This window comes from Nerophis lumbriciformis, linkage group LG19 (genome assembly GCF_033978685.3).
Source record: "Nerophis lumbriciformis linkage group LG19, RoL_Nlum_v2.1, whole genome shotgun sequence".
NCBI classification, from domain to species: Eukaryota; Metazoa; Chordata; class Actinopteri; order Syngnathiformes; family Syngnathidae; genus Nerophis; species Nerophis lumbriciformis.
This window is the reverse complement of record NC_084566.2, coordinates 38826158-38838938: the sequence shown is the minus strand read 5'-3', so window position 1 is coordinate 38838938 and position 12781 is coordinate 38826158. Positions and strand designations below refer to the sequence as shown.

General features: G+C 39.6%; 1 protein-coding gene across 3 annotated transcripts in view; it reads right to left on the bottom strand.

Moving 5' to 3' along the window:
* The window catches only part of arhgef18a (rho/rac guanine nucleotide exchange factor (GEF) 18a), a 54082-nt gene that overhangs the window by 13546 nt on the left and 27755 nt on the right, over positions 1–12781 (bottom strand). For all 3 annotated transcript variants that reach the window (XM_061978792.1, XM_061978793.1, XM_061978794.2), the window contains 5 exons: positions 7049–7299; positions 6800–6925; positions 3841–3958; positions 3509–3760; positions 3235–3311 (listed from right to left, as the gene is read on the bottom strand). In XM_061978792.1, the coding sequence (XP_061834776.1) occupies positions 3235–3311; positions 3509–3760; positions 3841–3958; positions 6800–6925; positions 7049–7299 (824 nt within the window). The remainder of the gene's footprint in view (positions 1–3234; positions 3312–3508; positions 3761–3840; positions 3959–6799; positions 6926–7048; positions 7300–12781) is intronic.

Sequence of the window (12781 nt, the reverse complement as noted above, 5' to 3'; positions counted from 1 at the left end):
GATATGCTAAAAGTTCTAAGTGTTGTACGTGCATATAAATGTTTTAAATTATTTTTTCCTCTAAGGTTATATTTCTCCTCTTTAGTTGAGAAGAATTGTTGTACATTCTTTGGTAGCAGGTTATAGTTTGCTTTGTACATCATTTTAGCTGTTTGCAATTTTACCAAATCACCGAACTTTAATATTTCTGACTTAATAAATAAAGGGTTTGTGTGTTCTCTATATCCAACATTATGTATTATTCTAACTGATCTTTTTTGTAACACGGTTAGCGAATGTAGCGCACATTTGTAGTTATTTCCCCATATTTCTGCACAATAACTCAGATATGGTAACACTAGCGAGCAGTAGAGAATATGTAGTGATTTTTGGCCCAGGACATATTTTGCTTTATTCATTATTGAAATGTTTTTTGCCACCTTATGTTGTATGTTTTGTATATGAGATTTCCAGTTCATTTGATCATCTATTAATACTCCCAAAAATCTAGTTTCTTTTACCCTTTCTATGTCTACTCCGTCTATTTGTATTTGTGTATGATGCTCTTTTCTACTATTACCAAATAGCATCATTTTACTTTTACTGAGATTCAAAGATAGTCTGTTTTTGTCAAACCATCTTTTTAATTTGTTCATTTCTTCAGTTATTATTTGTATTATCTTCTGCGTGCTCTCTCCTGAACAGAAAGCAGTAGTGTCGTCCGCAAATAAAACCAACTTTAAGTCCTTCGTAACCTTACAAATGTGGTTTATTTTCAACCACTTGTCCCTTTCACGGTCGCGGGGGGTGCTGGAGCTTATCTCAGCTGCATTCGGGCGGAAGGCGGGGTACACCCTGGACAAGTGGCCACCTCATCACAGGGCCAACATTCACACTCATATTTACACACTAAGGTCAATTTAGTGTTGCCAATCAACTTATCCCCAGGTGCATGCACTGCAAAAACTGAAATCTAAGTAAGATGAAATATGTCAAATAAGGGTGATATTTACTTATTTTCTGTCTGATAAGATAATTATTCTCACTAAGCAGATTTTATGTTAAGAGTGTTTTACTTGTTTTAAGGGTTTTGGTCCTAGATTATCTTAGTAAGATATTAAGTTAAAGTTAAAGTAGCAATGATTGTCACACACACACTAGGTGTGGCGAAATTATTCTCTGCATTTGACCCATCACCCTTGATCACCCCCCTGGGAGGAGAGGGGAGCAGTGAGCAGCAGCGGTGGCCGCGCCCGGGAATCATTTTTGGTGATTCAATCCCCAATTCCAACCCTTGATGCTGAGTGCCAAGCAGGGAGGTAATGGCTCCCATTTTTTTGGTATGACTCGGCCGGGGTTTGAACTCACAACCTACCCAACTCAGGGCGGACACTCTAACCACCATACAGCTTGTTGCTGAGATTGTATGACCTATATTGAGTAAAACATGCTTGAAACTAGAACATCAACTGTTGCATCAACACTCACAAGTATAAAACTACTTTTTTAAAGGGGAACATTATCACAATTTCAGAATGGTTAAAACCATTAAAAATCAGTTCCCAGTGGCTTATTATATTTTTCGAAGTTTTTTTAAAAATTTTACCCATCATGCAATATCCCTAAAAAAGCTTCAAAGTGCCTGATTTTAACCATCGTTATAAACACCCGTCCATTTTCCTGTGACGTCACATAGTGAAGCCAACACAAACAAACATGGCGGAAAGAACAGCAAGCTATAGCGACATTAGCTCGGATTCAGACTCGGATTTCAGCGGCTTAAGCGATTCAACAGATTACGCATGTATTGAAACGGATGGTTGTAGTGTGGAGGCAGGTAGCGAAAACAAAATTGTAGAAGAAACTGAAGCTATTGAGCCATATCGGTTTGAACCGTATGCAAGCGAAACCGACGAAAACGACACGACAGCCAGCGACACGGGAGAAAGCGAGGACGAATTCGGTGATCGCCTTCTAACCAACGATTGGTATGTGTTTGTTTGGCATTAAAGGAAACTAACAACTATGAACTAGGTTTACAGCATATGAAATACATTTGGCAACAACATGCACTTTGAGAGTGCAGACAGCCCAATTTTCTTCAGCTAATATATTCTGTAGACATACCCTCATGTCAGCAGGCCAGGGAAGCTAGGGTCGATATTCTTCTCTTGATCATCTTCGGTGGCATAAGGGACGGTGTGAGCCAAGACATCCAGGGGGTTTAGCTCGCTCGTCTGCGGGAACAAACTGCCGCCATTGCTTGCCGTGCTACCGAGGCCCTTTGTCCCTGAATTGCTCACACACTCCGGCAGATTCAATGGGGGTCTGGCGGCAGATTTCTTTGACTTTATCGTTGGAAATGCATCTGCTTTGAGTGTCGCAGGATATCCACACATTCTTGCCATCTCTGTCGTAGCATAGCTTTCGTCGGTAAAGTGTGCGGAACAAACGTCCAATTTCTTGCCACTTTCGCATCTTTGGGCCACTGGTGCAACTTGAATCCGTCCGTTCGTATTGTTACACCCTCCGACAACACACCGACGAGGCATGATGTCTCCAAGGTACGGAAAACAGTCGAAAAAACGGAAAATAACACAGCTGATTTGACTCGATGTTTGAGAAAATGGCGGATTGCTTCCCGATGTGACGTCACGTTGTGATGTCATCGCTCCGAGAGCGAATATTAGAAAGGCGTTTAATTCGCCAAAATTCACCCATTTAGAGTTCGGAAATCGGTTAACAAAATATATGGTCTTTTTTCTGCAACATCAAGGTATATATTGACGCTTACATAGGTCTGGTGATAATGTTCCCCTTTAAAGTAATAATTTCTTATTTCAAGCATGAAAAAAAAATCCTGACTTTGACACAATTGTGTCTCATAATTAAAGGGAGCAAGGAAGCAGCAGACCACTCGATGTAAACATAGGCACACACGGTTGTGATCACGGCACCGCTATAAATAGTTTGTCTGCGTTAGCGCTTATAATAACAATATCACTAATACTTGGTTAATATTCAAGTCACCAAATGTAAATGGAGTGCTGTTGCTGTTTTTTGAATGGTTATTTATTGGATTGTATGGGCAAAAAAGGGAAGCTCTGCTGTAAACGGACCTTTGTTTGGAATGCATTTTTTTTTTTTTTTTTTTAAATCTATCCGTCGTCATGTCTTTCATAATGATTGTGTATGATAGGCAAAATTCCCCAAAAAGTGCATTTCCCATTTAACATTATTCCATGCAGCACTCACCACCGCAGCAAAGACAAACTTCTGATCTTTGTCTTGAAGCAGGAGGAGCACATCTGACAGCAGCACAGCGTGGACGTCTGCAAGCACATATAAATGTTCAACAACAACCACAACAGCAAAAGTAATTTGTTTTTCAACTTGCAGAAAACAGGTGATTATCTTTAACACTTTGAAAGTAAAATATGCAGCAGGACTGGTTCAGCCTGGATGCACCAATGCCTGGCCTAGTTAGCAGTTTTGTAGTAAAAGCCACCTCTACAGACAAGTCATGAACCTTTCTGTCTGCCAGAAGACTTCCAGGTGACCGGGCCTTCATGCAGCAGCATTCTGTTGCTGAGGATCAGATCCTCTCGGCGGAACACTTGACCGTCCTTCAACCGGCCCACGGATTTGGGCTCCAAACGCACATGGATCTCTCTCAGGCGGGAAGCCTTCTCGTATTCCCGGACGCAGTCGTTCACTTGGGAGATTGTGTCTTTTATGGACGCCAAGGCTTGCAGCAGAGACTGGTACTCGTTTGTGTCGGCTGGAAGGAGAAGGAAGGATTTTTTTTTTTATGTATTTGCAAAAAAATTAAAAAGTATATTATGTAGAGAAGCAGTTTACCGTCTGTGTTCTGTATGATCCGCTCCACCAGGACAGGATACTTTGTGATGCGCTGAGTCACTAGCAGAAAACATTCAGGGATCCCCAACCTTCTTACCAGGGCCAGCTGACCAATTTTCTGTTACAATACACACCTTTGTTTACCAAATTAATCTCCAGCATTTTCACATAATTCAGGTGCGTCCAATGTGTGGTCTGGGCATACATTTTTTTTTTTTTGATCTAAAAACATCATGCCAATTACAAACACCATACTTTTTCCTCCTATAAAAGGCAAAAATACATTTACATTATTTCAGCATGCAATTGAGTAAATAAAAGTTGACTGATAGCAAATAGTGATGTAAAGTTAGGACACCCCTGACATAAATCTGTCTTGCTCATCCAAATCATGATTCTTTCAATTATCTTCAAGAGTAAACTGATCGTCAAAAAAAAAAGTGCTCTGATTGTCTCCCCGTCCTGCAACTCAGGGCGGTGTTAAAGCAAGAGGGACAGCGAGTAGCTGCGGCTGAAGCGATCGTTTAGCAACATTTTTTGGACTATATTTTTATTGATTTTCATTAGGGATGTCCGATAATGGCTTTTTGCCGATATCCGATATTCCGATATTGACCAAACCCTTAAAGGGGAACATTATCACCAGACCTATGTAAGCGTCAATATATACCTTGATGTTGCAGAAAAAAGACCATATATTTTTTTAACCGATTTCCGAACTCTAAATGGGTGAATTTTGGCGAATTAAACGCCTTTCTAGTATTCGCTCTCGGAGCGATGACTTTCGTCGGTGTGATGTCGGAGGGTGTAACAACACGAACAGGGACGGATTCAAGTTGCACCAGTGGCCCAAAGATGCGAAAGTGGCAAGAAATTGGACGAAATTTGTTCAAAATACGAGGCTGTGGGGAAAGCCGACGAAATGGTCAGTCGTTTGTTCCGCACACTTTACCGACGAAAGCTATGCTACGACAGAGATGGCAAGAATGTGTGGATATCCTGCGACACTCAAAGCAGATGCTGACATCAACTCCAAAACCGGACAGATCAGCTATCAGGAAAAGAGAGCGGATGAGAGTATGTCTACAGAATATATTAATTGATGAAAACTTTATTCATTACTCGCGGTTTTACGTAAATTATTATACATAAACTGTGTTTACCAGTAATTTAGCTTAAAAACATTTATTTTTTTCAATCATTTGAGTACATTCGGGTAGTCTTGTGTAATGCAGTATTTTGTGTCTATTTAGGTATGGTTAACTTGAGTGCTGAAATCGTGGAAAAATATATGTTCTTAGCGCGCCTGAAATGGGCTGTCTGCACTCTCAAAGTGCATGTTGTTGCCAAATGTATTTCATATGCTGTAAACCTAGTTCATAGTTGTTAGTTTCCTTTAATGCCAAACAAACACATACCAATCGTTGGTTAGAAGGCGATCGCCGAATTCGTCCTCGCTTTCTCCCGTGTCGCTGGCTGTCGTGTCGTTTTCGTCGGTTTCGCTTGCATACGGTTCAAACCGATATGGCTCAATAGCTTCAGTTTCTTCTTCAATTTCGTGTTCGCTACCTGCCTCCACACTACAACCATCCGTTTCAATACATGCGTAATCTGTTGAATCGCTTAAGCCGCTGAAATCCGAGTCTGAATCCGAGCTAATGTCGCTATAGCTTGCTGTTCTATCCGCCATGTTTGTTTGTATTGGCATCACTGTGTGACGTCACAGGAAAATGGACGGGTGTATATAACGATGGTTAAAATCAGGCACTTTGAAGCTTTTTTTAGGGATATTGCGTGATGGGTAAAATTTTGAAAAAAACTTCGAAAAATAAAATAAGCCACTGGGAACTGATTTTTAATGGTTTTAACCCTTCTGAAATTGTGATAATGTTCCCCTTTAATTACCGATACCGATATCAACCGATATATACAGTCGTGGAATTAACACATTATTATGCCTAATTTGGACAACCGGGTATGGTGAAGATAAGGTCCTTTTAAAAAAAATAAAAAAAAAAAAAAAAAAAAAAATTAAATAAAAATTCTTGAATATAAAAAGAAAGTAAAACAATATAAAAACAGTTACATAGAAACTAGTAATTAATGAAAATGAGTAAAATTAAGTGTTAAATGTTAGTACTATTAGTGGACCAGCAGCACGCACAATCATGTGTGCTTACGGACTGTATCCCTTGCAGACTGTATTGATATATAATGTAGAAACCAGAATATTAATAACAGAAAGAAACAACCCTTTTGTGTGAATGAGTGTAAATGGGGGAGGAAGGTTTTTTGGGTTGGTGTATTAATTGTAAGTGTATCTTGTGTTTTTTATGTTGATTTAATAAAAAAAAAACAAAAAAAAACGATACCGATAATAAAAAAAACGATACCGATAATTTCCGATATCACATTTTAAAGCATTTATCGGCCGATATTATCGGACATCTCTAATTTTCTTTTTAAAAAAACGCGGAAGTGAATAATCTCCCTTTTATTTATTAGTATTATTTTATTCTATTTTTATTTTATTATATATTATTATTAATTTTTATTTTATTTTATTATTATTATTATTTATATATATCTGTCTGTCTCTGGCCTCGTATGTGTGTGTGTGTGTGTGTGTGTGTGTGTGTGTGAGAATGTGTCTGTCTTTGTCGTCTTACTTGTTACATAATTGTGCCATTTGTCCCTTGTTAGTGGGACCTGAGTGGGGTGGGTGGTTTGGGTTTTAAGGGAAAGGGTGTGAATCATTTACTGACTTTAAAATTGTACTGTTTCGACTTGCACTTTTTTCTGTCTATTTGAAAATGCCAATAAAAAAAGTTGGGAAAAAAACAAAAACAAAAAAAACGCGGAAGTGATATTTTGGCTAGAAAATGAAAGGTTAAAAACGCGGATTTCCACGTTTTCCCCAGAAATGTCACATGCCTAGAAATGACACCACATATTGTACCTTCATGAGGCTCTGCAGCTTCTTGTTGTTCTGCATCTGCTCTTTGTACAGACTGATGGCTTCACTTTGATGGCCACAGAAAACACTGTATCCAACCTTCATTTTTTCACCTAATGCATCTGAAAACTATCACAGCACACAAAAAAACCAACTCTTACACATTTGTTCTTCAAAAGTCACCGACATTGTGCTATAATTGCATTGCTTTTTTTTTGTTTAAAACACCAGACAGGTCATTTGCAGAGTTACCTGAGAGATGAGTATATTTCCCAGCTCCGTGATCTGGTAGCCATTTGGACTTTGCTCCTCCTGACTGCAGCTTTGACGTAGTTTAAGGCAGCTGAGGAAGTGCTGGTGCAGGGTGAGCAGGGCGTCTACACCCTGGAAGAGCATATCCATTTTGCCCTCGTCCAAGAGCAGAGACTGCCTCAACTCGTGCATATAGACGTATCGAAGGATCTTTAAAGTGCGCACGTGGTGCATCTCTGTCTGGATAAGCTCTGCAAGAAAAAAAGAGGGTGAAGTGAGTATGGGTGACACTGACTGATGACTACGGGTCACTTCTTCACTTGACAGGTGAAGCCACACATAAGATGGTTCTCTTTTTCAAATACAGTAGTTATAGTTACCAACTTGTCACTATTAAGTCTGTAGTACTGTATAATTAACATACGTGATAATGGATCATACTTGCCAACCCTCCCGGATTTTCCGGGAGACTCCCGAAATTCAGCGCCTCTCCCGAAAACCTCCCGGGACAAATTTTCTCCCGAAAATCTCCCGAAATTCAGGCGGAACTGGAGGCCACGCCCCCTCCAGCTCCATGCGGACCTGAGTGACGTGTTGACAGCCTGTTCACAACATTGCCGTAAACAGCAATGTTGTGACACTTTTAAACAGGACAATACTGCCATCTACTGTACATGCATATGTGACCCACCCATAATGTGTCACATTTTTGTGTTGATTTATTTATTTTATTTTGTGGTTTCTTCCCAATTGAATGCTATCACCTGCAGACCGGAAGTGTCTTGTCATTCTGATGAGCGCGACCAGTCTGTGAACAACTGAAACGTCCTGTGTGCTTTTTCCACCTGTATAACAGGTTAGTTTTGGTGAATCAACTCACTGAATAATATCCATGTGATCTTTATAAGTTTAAGTACACATTCTGATGGTGGAGCCTAACTCTAAAGTGTTTGTGAGTTGTAGTTTGTATTTGTGAATGAATCCAGTGCACAGCTGCGGTAATCAATACAAAATGGCGACGTGAGTGCGCAATGTTTATATAGGAACTTCTGATCCTAATTCAGACTCCCAAATTAGAGCTCCCGTTTTCTTATTGATTTTATAATGTATATTTGTATAATGTGTGTGTTCTGAAATAGTGACAGAGAATAGAACAAGGACGGACAATTCAACCCTTAACTCAACAATGAGTAGATGAGTGTTATGTGTGTGTATATGTGTAAATAAATGAACACTGAAATTCAAGTATTTATTTTAAAGTTAAAGTTAAAGTTAAAGTTAAAGTACCAATGATTGTCACACACACACTAGGTGTGGCGAAATTATTCTCTGCATTTGACCCATCACCCTTGATCACCCCCTGGGAGGTGAGGGGAGCAGTGGGCAGCAGCGGTGGCTGCGCCCGGGAATCATTTTGGTGATTTAACCCCCAATTCCAACCCTTGATGCTGAGTGCCAAGCAGGGAGGTAATGGGTCCCATTTTTATAGTCTTTGGTATGACTATAAACTTTATTTATTTATATATATATATATATATGTAATAATAAATATATATATATATATATATATATATATATCTTAACCACGCCCCCCGACCACGCCCCCCGCCCCCCAACCCCCACTTCCCGAAATCGGAGGTCTCAAGGTTGGCAAGTATGTAATGGATAAATGTTATTTTAGTCTCTGCAGTACCGTATAATCATCATACGTGACAATGGATAAATGTTATTTTAGTCCCTGCTTCCATTCATCTCGAGCCATCAAGACGGAGTCATGGAAAAGAAGAGCTAATTGAGTAATTTTACCAAGAAGACACCTTGAGTGGAAGCACCTGCAGTGACATGAACATTGAGTTTGCGTTTGAGTTTAGTTCGAACATGCAAGCATACAACAATATACATCACAATTTCCAGTTTCTCTTTTCACATGTTGGAAAAGGTGTAGGAAGAAGCGGAGCTTATTTAATCCTACCCCTTTTCTTTTACATAACAGTTGCTAAAACTTTTGTTCACTTCCTGTTCTCAATTTATTCACAATATACTCCATAAGTAATCACAATAAAAATAAATAAATAAATACTCGGTGAAGTAAGTTACATTTCATATGGTGAGATGAGTAAGATTATTTTGAAAATCAATGGATGGATTAAATAAATTCAGAATGCTTATCATGGTTTTTCTTCTTTGTACTTTGTAAACACTTTAAGTTTGAAGTGTTTCTTGAAGTGGATCACATTAGTACATTGTTTGATTTCTTTGCTTAATCCATTTCATAATTTAATTCCACATACTGATATACTGAAGGTTTTAAGTGTTGTACGTGCATACAAATGTTTCAAATTAAATTGTTCTCTAAGATTATTTTTCTCCTCTTTTTTTGAGAAGAAATGCTGTATATTCTTGGGTAGCATTGTTTCACTTGTTTAGTCAGTTTTCTCCACTAATGTGTCTGCCACCTGTTCACTTTACAGGTCAATAAAAGCATCAGTTATTACCATTTACACAGTATGATGGTTTAATTACCATTAAGTTGTTCCGAGAGCATCAAAGTTGAAAAAACTTCAAACTTGTCTTCCTCATTGACGTAATACCACCTCTGACCCACTATCAGCTAGATGTGACTGCACTGTGTAAACACCCACTATTGAATTGATTGATTGATTGAGAATTTTATTAGTAGGTTGCACAGTGAAGTACATATTCCGTACAATTGACCACTAAATGGTAACACCCCAATAAGTTTTTCAACTTGTTTAAGTCGGGGTCCATTTAAATTGATTCATGATACATACAGGTAAAAGCCAGTAAATTAGAATATTTTGAAAAACTTGATTTATTTCAGTAATTGCATTCAAAAGGTGTAACTTGTACATTATATTTATTCATTGCACACAGACTGATGCATTCAAATGTTTATTTCATTTAATTTTGATGATTTGAAGTGGCAACAAATGAAAATCCAAAATTCCGTGTGTCACAAAATTTGAATATTACTTAAGGCTAATACAAAAAAGGGATTTTTAGAAATGTTGGCCAACTGAAAAGTATGAAAATGAAAAATATGAGCATGTACAATACTCAATACTTGGTTGGAGCTCCTTTTGCCTCAATTACTGCGTTAATGCGGCGTGGCATGGAGTCGATGAGTTTCTGGCACTGCTCAGGTGTTATGAGAGCCCAGGTTGCTCTGATAGTGGCCTTCAACTCTTCTGCGTTTTTGGGTCTGGCATTCTGCATCTTCCTTTTCACAATACCCCACAGATTTTCTATGGGGCTAAGGTCAGGGGAGTTGGCGGGCCAATTAAGAACAGAAATTCCATGGTCCGTAAACCAGGCACGGGTAGATTTTGCGCTGTGTGGAGGCGCCAAGTCCTGTTGGATCTTGAAATCTCCATCTCCATAGAGCAGGTCAGCAGCAGGAAGCATGAAGTGCTCTAAAACTTGCTGGTAGACGGCTGCGTTGACCCTGGATCTCAGGAAACAGAGTGGACCGACACCAGCAGATGACATGGCACCCCAAACCATCACCCAACCATGCAAATTTTGCATTTCCTTTGGAAATCGAGGTCCCAGAGTCTGGAGGAAGACAGGAGAGGCACAGGATCCACGTTGCCTGAAGTCTAGTGTAAAGTTTCCACCATCAGTGATGGTTTGGGGTGCCATGTCATCTGCTGGTGTCGGTCCACTCTGTTTCCTGAGATCCAGGGTCAACGCAGCCGTCTACCAGCAAGTTTTAGAGCACTTCATGCTTCCTGCTGCTGACCTGCTCTATGGAGATGGAGATTTCAAGTTCCAACAGGACTTGGCGCTTGCACACAGCGCAAAATCTATCCGTGCCTGGTTTACGGACCATGGTATTTCTGTTCTAAATTGGCCCGCCAACTCCCCTGACCTTAGCCCCATAGAAAATCTGTGGGGTATTGTGAAAAGGAAGATGCAGAATGCCAGACCCAAAAACGCAGAAGAGTTGAAGGCCACTATCAGAGCAACCTGGGCTCTCATAACACCTGAGCAGTGCCAGAAACTCATCGACTCCATGCCACGCCGCATTAACGCAGTAATTGAGGCAAAAGGAGCTCCAACCAAGTATTGAGTATTGTACATGCTCATATTTTTCATTTTCATACTTTTCAGTTGGCCAACATTTCTAAAAATCCCTTTTTTGTATTAGCCTTAAGTAATATTCTAATTTTGTGACACACGGAATTTTGGATTTTCATTTGTTGCCACTTCAAATCATCAAAATTAAATGAAATAAATATTTGAATGCATCAGTCTGTGTGCAATGAATAAATATAATGTACAAGTTACACCTTTTGAATGCAATTACTGAAATAAATCAAGTTTTTCAAAATATTCTAATTTACTGGCTTTTACCTGTATATATACTATCAGATATATACTATCATCATAATACAGTCATCACACAAGATAATCACATTGAATTATTTACATTATTTATAATCCGGGGTGTGGAGGGGGGTTAGGTTTGGTTGTTATCATCAGTCAACAACAATTGAGAACAGAGAAATGGATATTGGAACAGTGTAGGTCTGACTTGGTAGGATATGGACAGCAAGTAGTGGGCACAGAGAGCGAGAGAGCGAGAGAGAGCGAGAGAGAGAGGTCTGACTTTGTAGGATATGTACAGCGAGCAGTGAACATAGTGAGCTCAGAAAGCATAAGAACAAGTACAAACCCCGTTTCCATACGAGTCGGGAAATTGTGTTAGATGAAAATATAAACGGAATACAATGATTTGCAAATCCTTTTCAACCCATATTCAGTTGAATGCACTACAAAGACAAGATATTTGATGTTCAAACTCATAAACTTTTTTTTTTTTTTGCAAATAATAATTAACTTAGAATTTCATGGCTGCAACACGTGCCAAAGTAGTTGGGAAAGGGCATGTTCACCACTGTGTTACATCACCTTTTCTTTTAACAACACTCAATAAACGATTGGGAACTGAGGAAACTAATTGTTGAAGCTTTGAAAGTGGAATTCTTTCCCATTTTTGTTTTATGTAGAGCTTCAGCTGTCGTATTTTACGCTTCATAATGCGCCACACATTTTCGATGGGAGACAGGTCTGGACTGCAGGCGGGACCAGGAAAGTACATGCAATCTTTTTTTACGAAGCCACCCTGTTGTAACACGTGCTGAATGTGGCTTGGCATTGTCTTGCTGAAATAAGCAAGACGGCGTTTAGATGGCAGCATATGTTGTTCCAAAACCTGTATGTACCTTTCAGCATTAATGGTGCCTTCACAGATGTGTAAGTTACCCATGCCTTGGGCACTAATGCACCCCCATACCATCACAGATGCTGGCTTTTCAACTTTGCGTCGATAACAGTCTAGATGGTTTGCTTCCCCTTTGGTCCGGAAACAATTTGAAATGTGGACTCGTCAGACCACAGAACACTTTTCCACTTTGCATGAGTCCATCTTAGATGATCTCGGGCCCAGAGAAGCCGGCGGCGTTTCTGGATGTTGTTGATAAATGGCTTTCGCTTTGCATAGTAGAGCTTTAACTTGCACTTACAGATGTAGCGACCAACTGTATTTAGTGACAGTGGTTTTCTGAAGTGTTCCTGAGCCCATGTGGTGATATCCTTTAGAGATTGATGTCGGTATTTGATACAGTGCCGTCTGAGGGATGGAAGGTCACGGTCATTCAATGTTGGTTTCCGACCATGCCGCTTACGTGGAGTGATTTCTCCAGATTC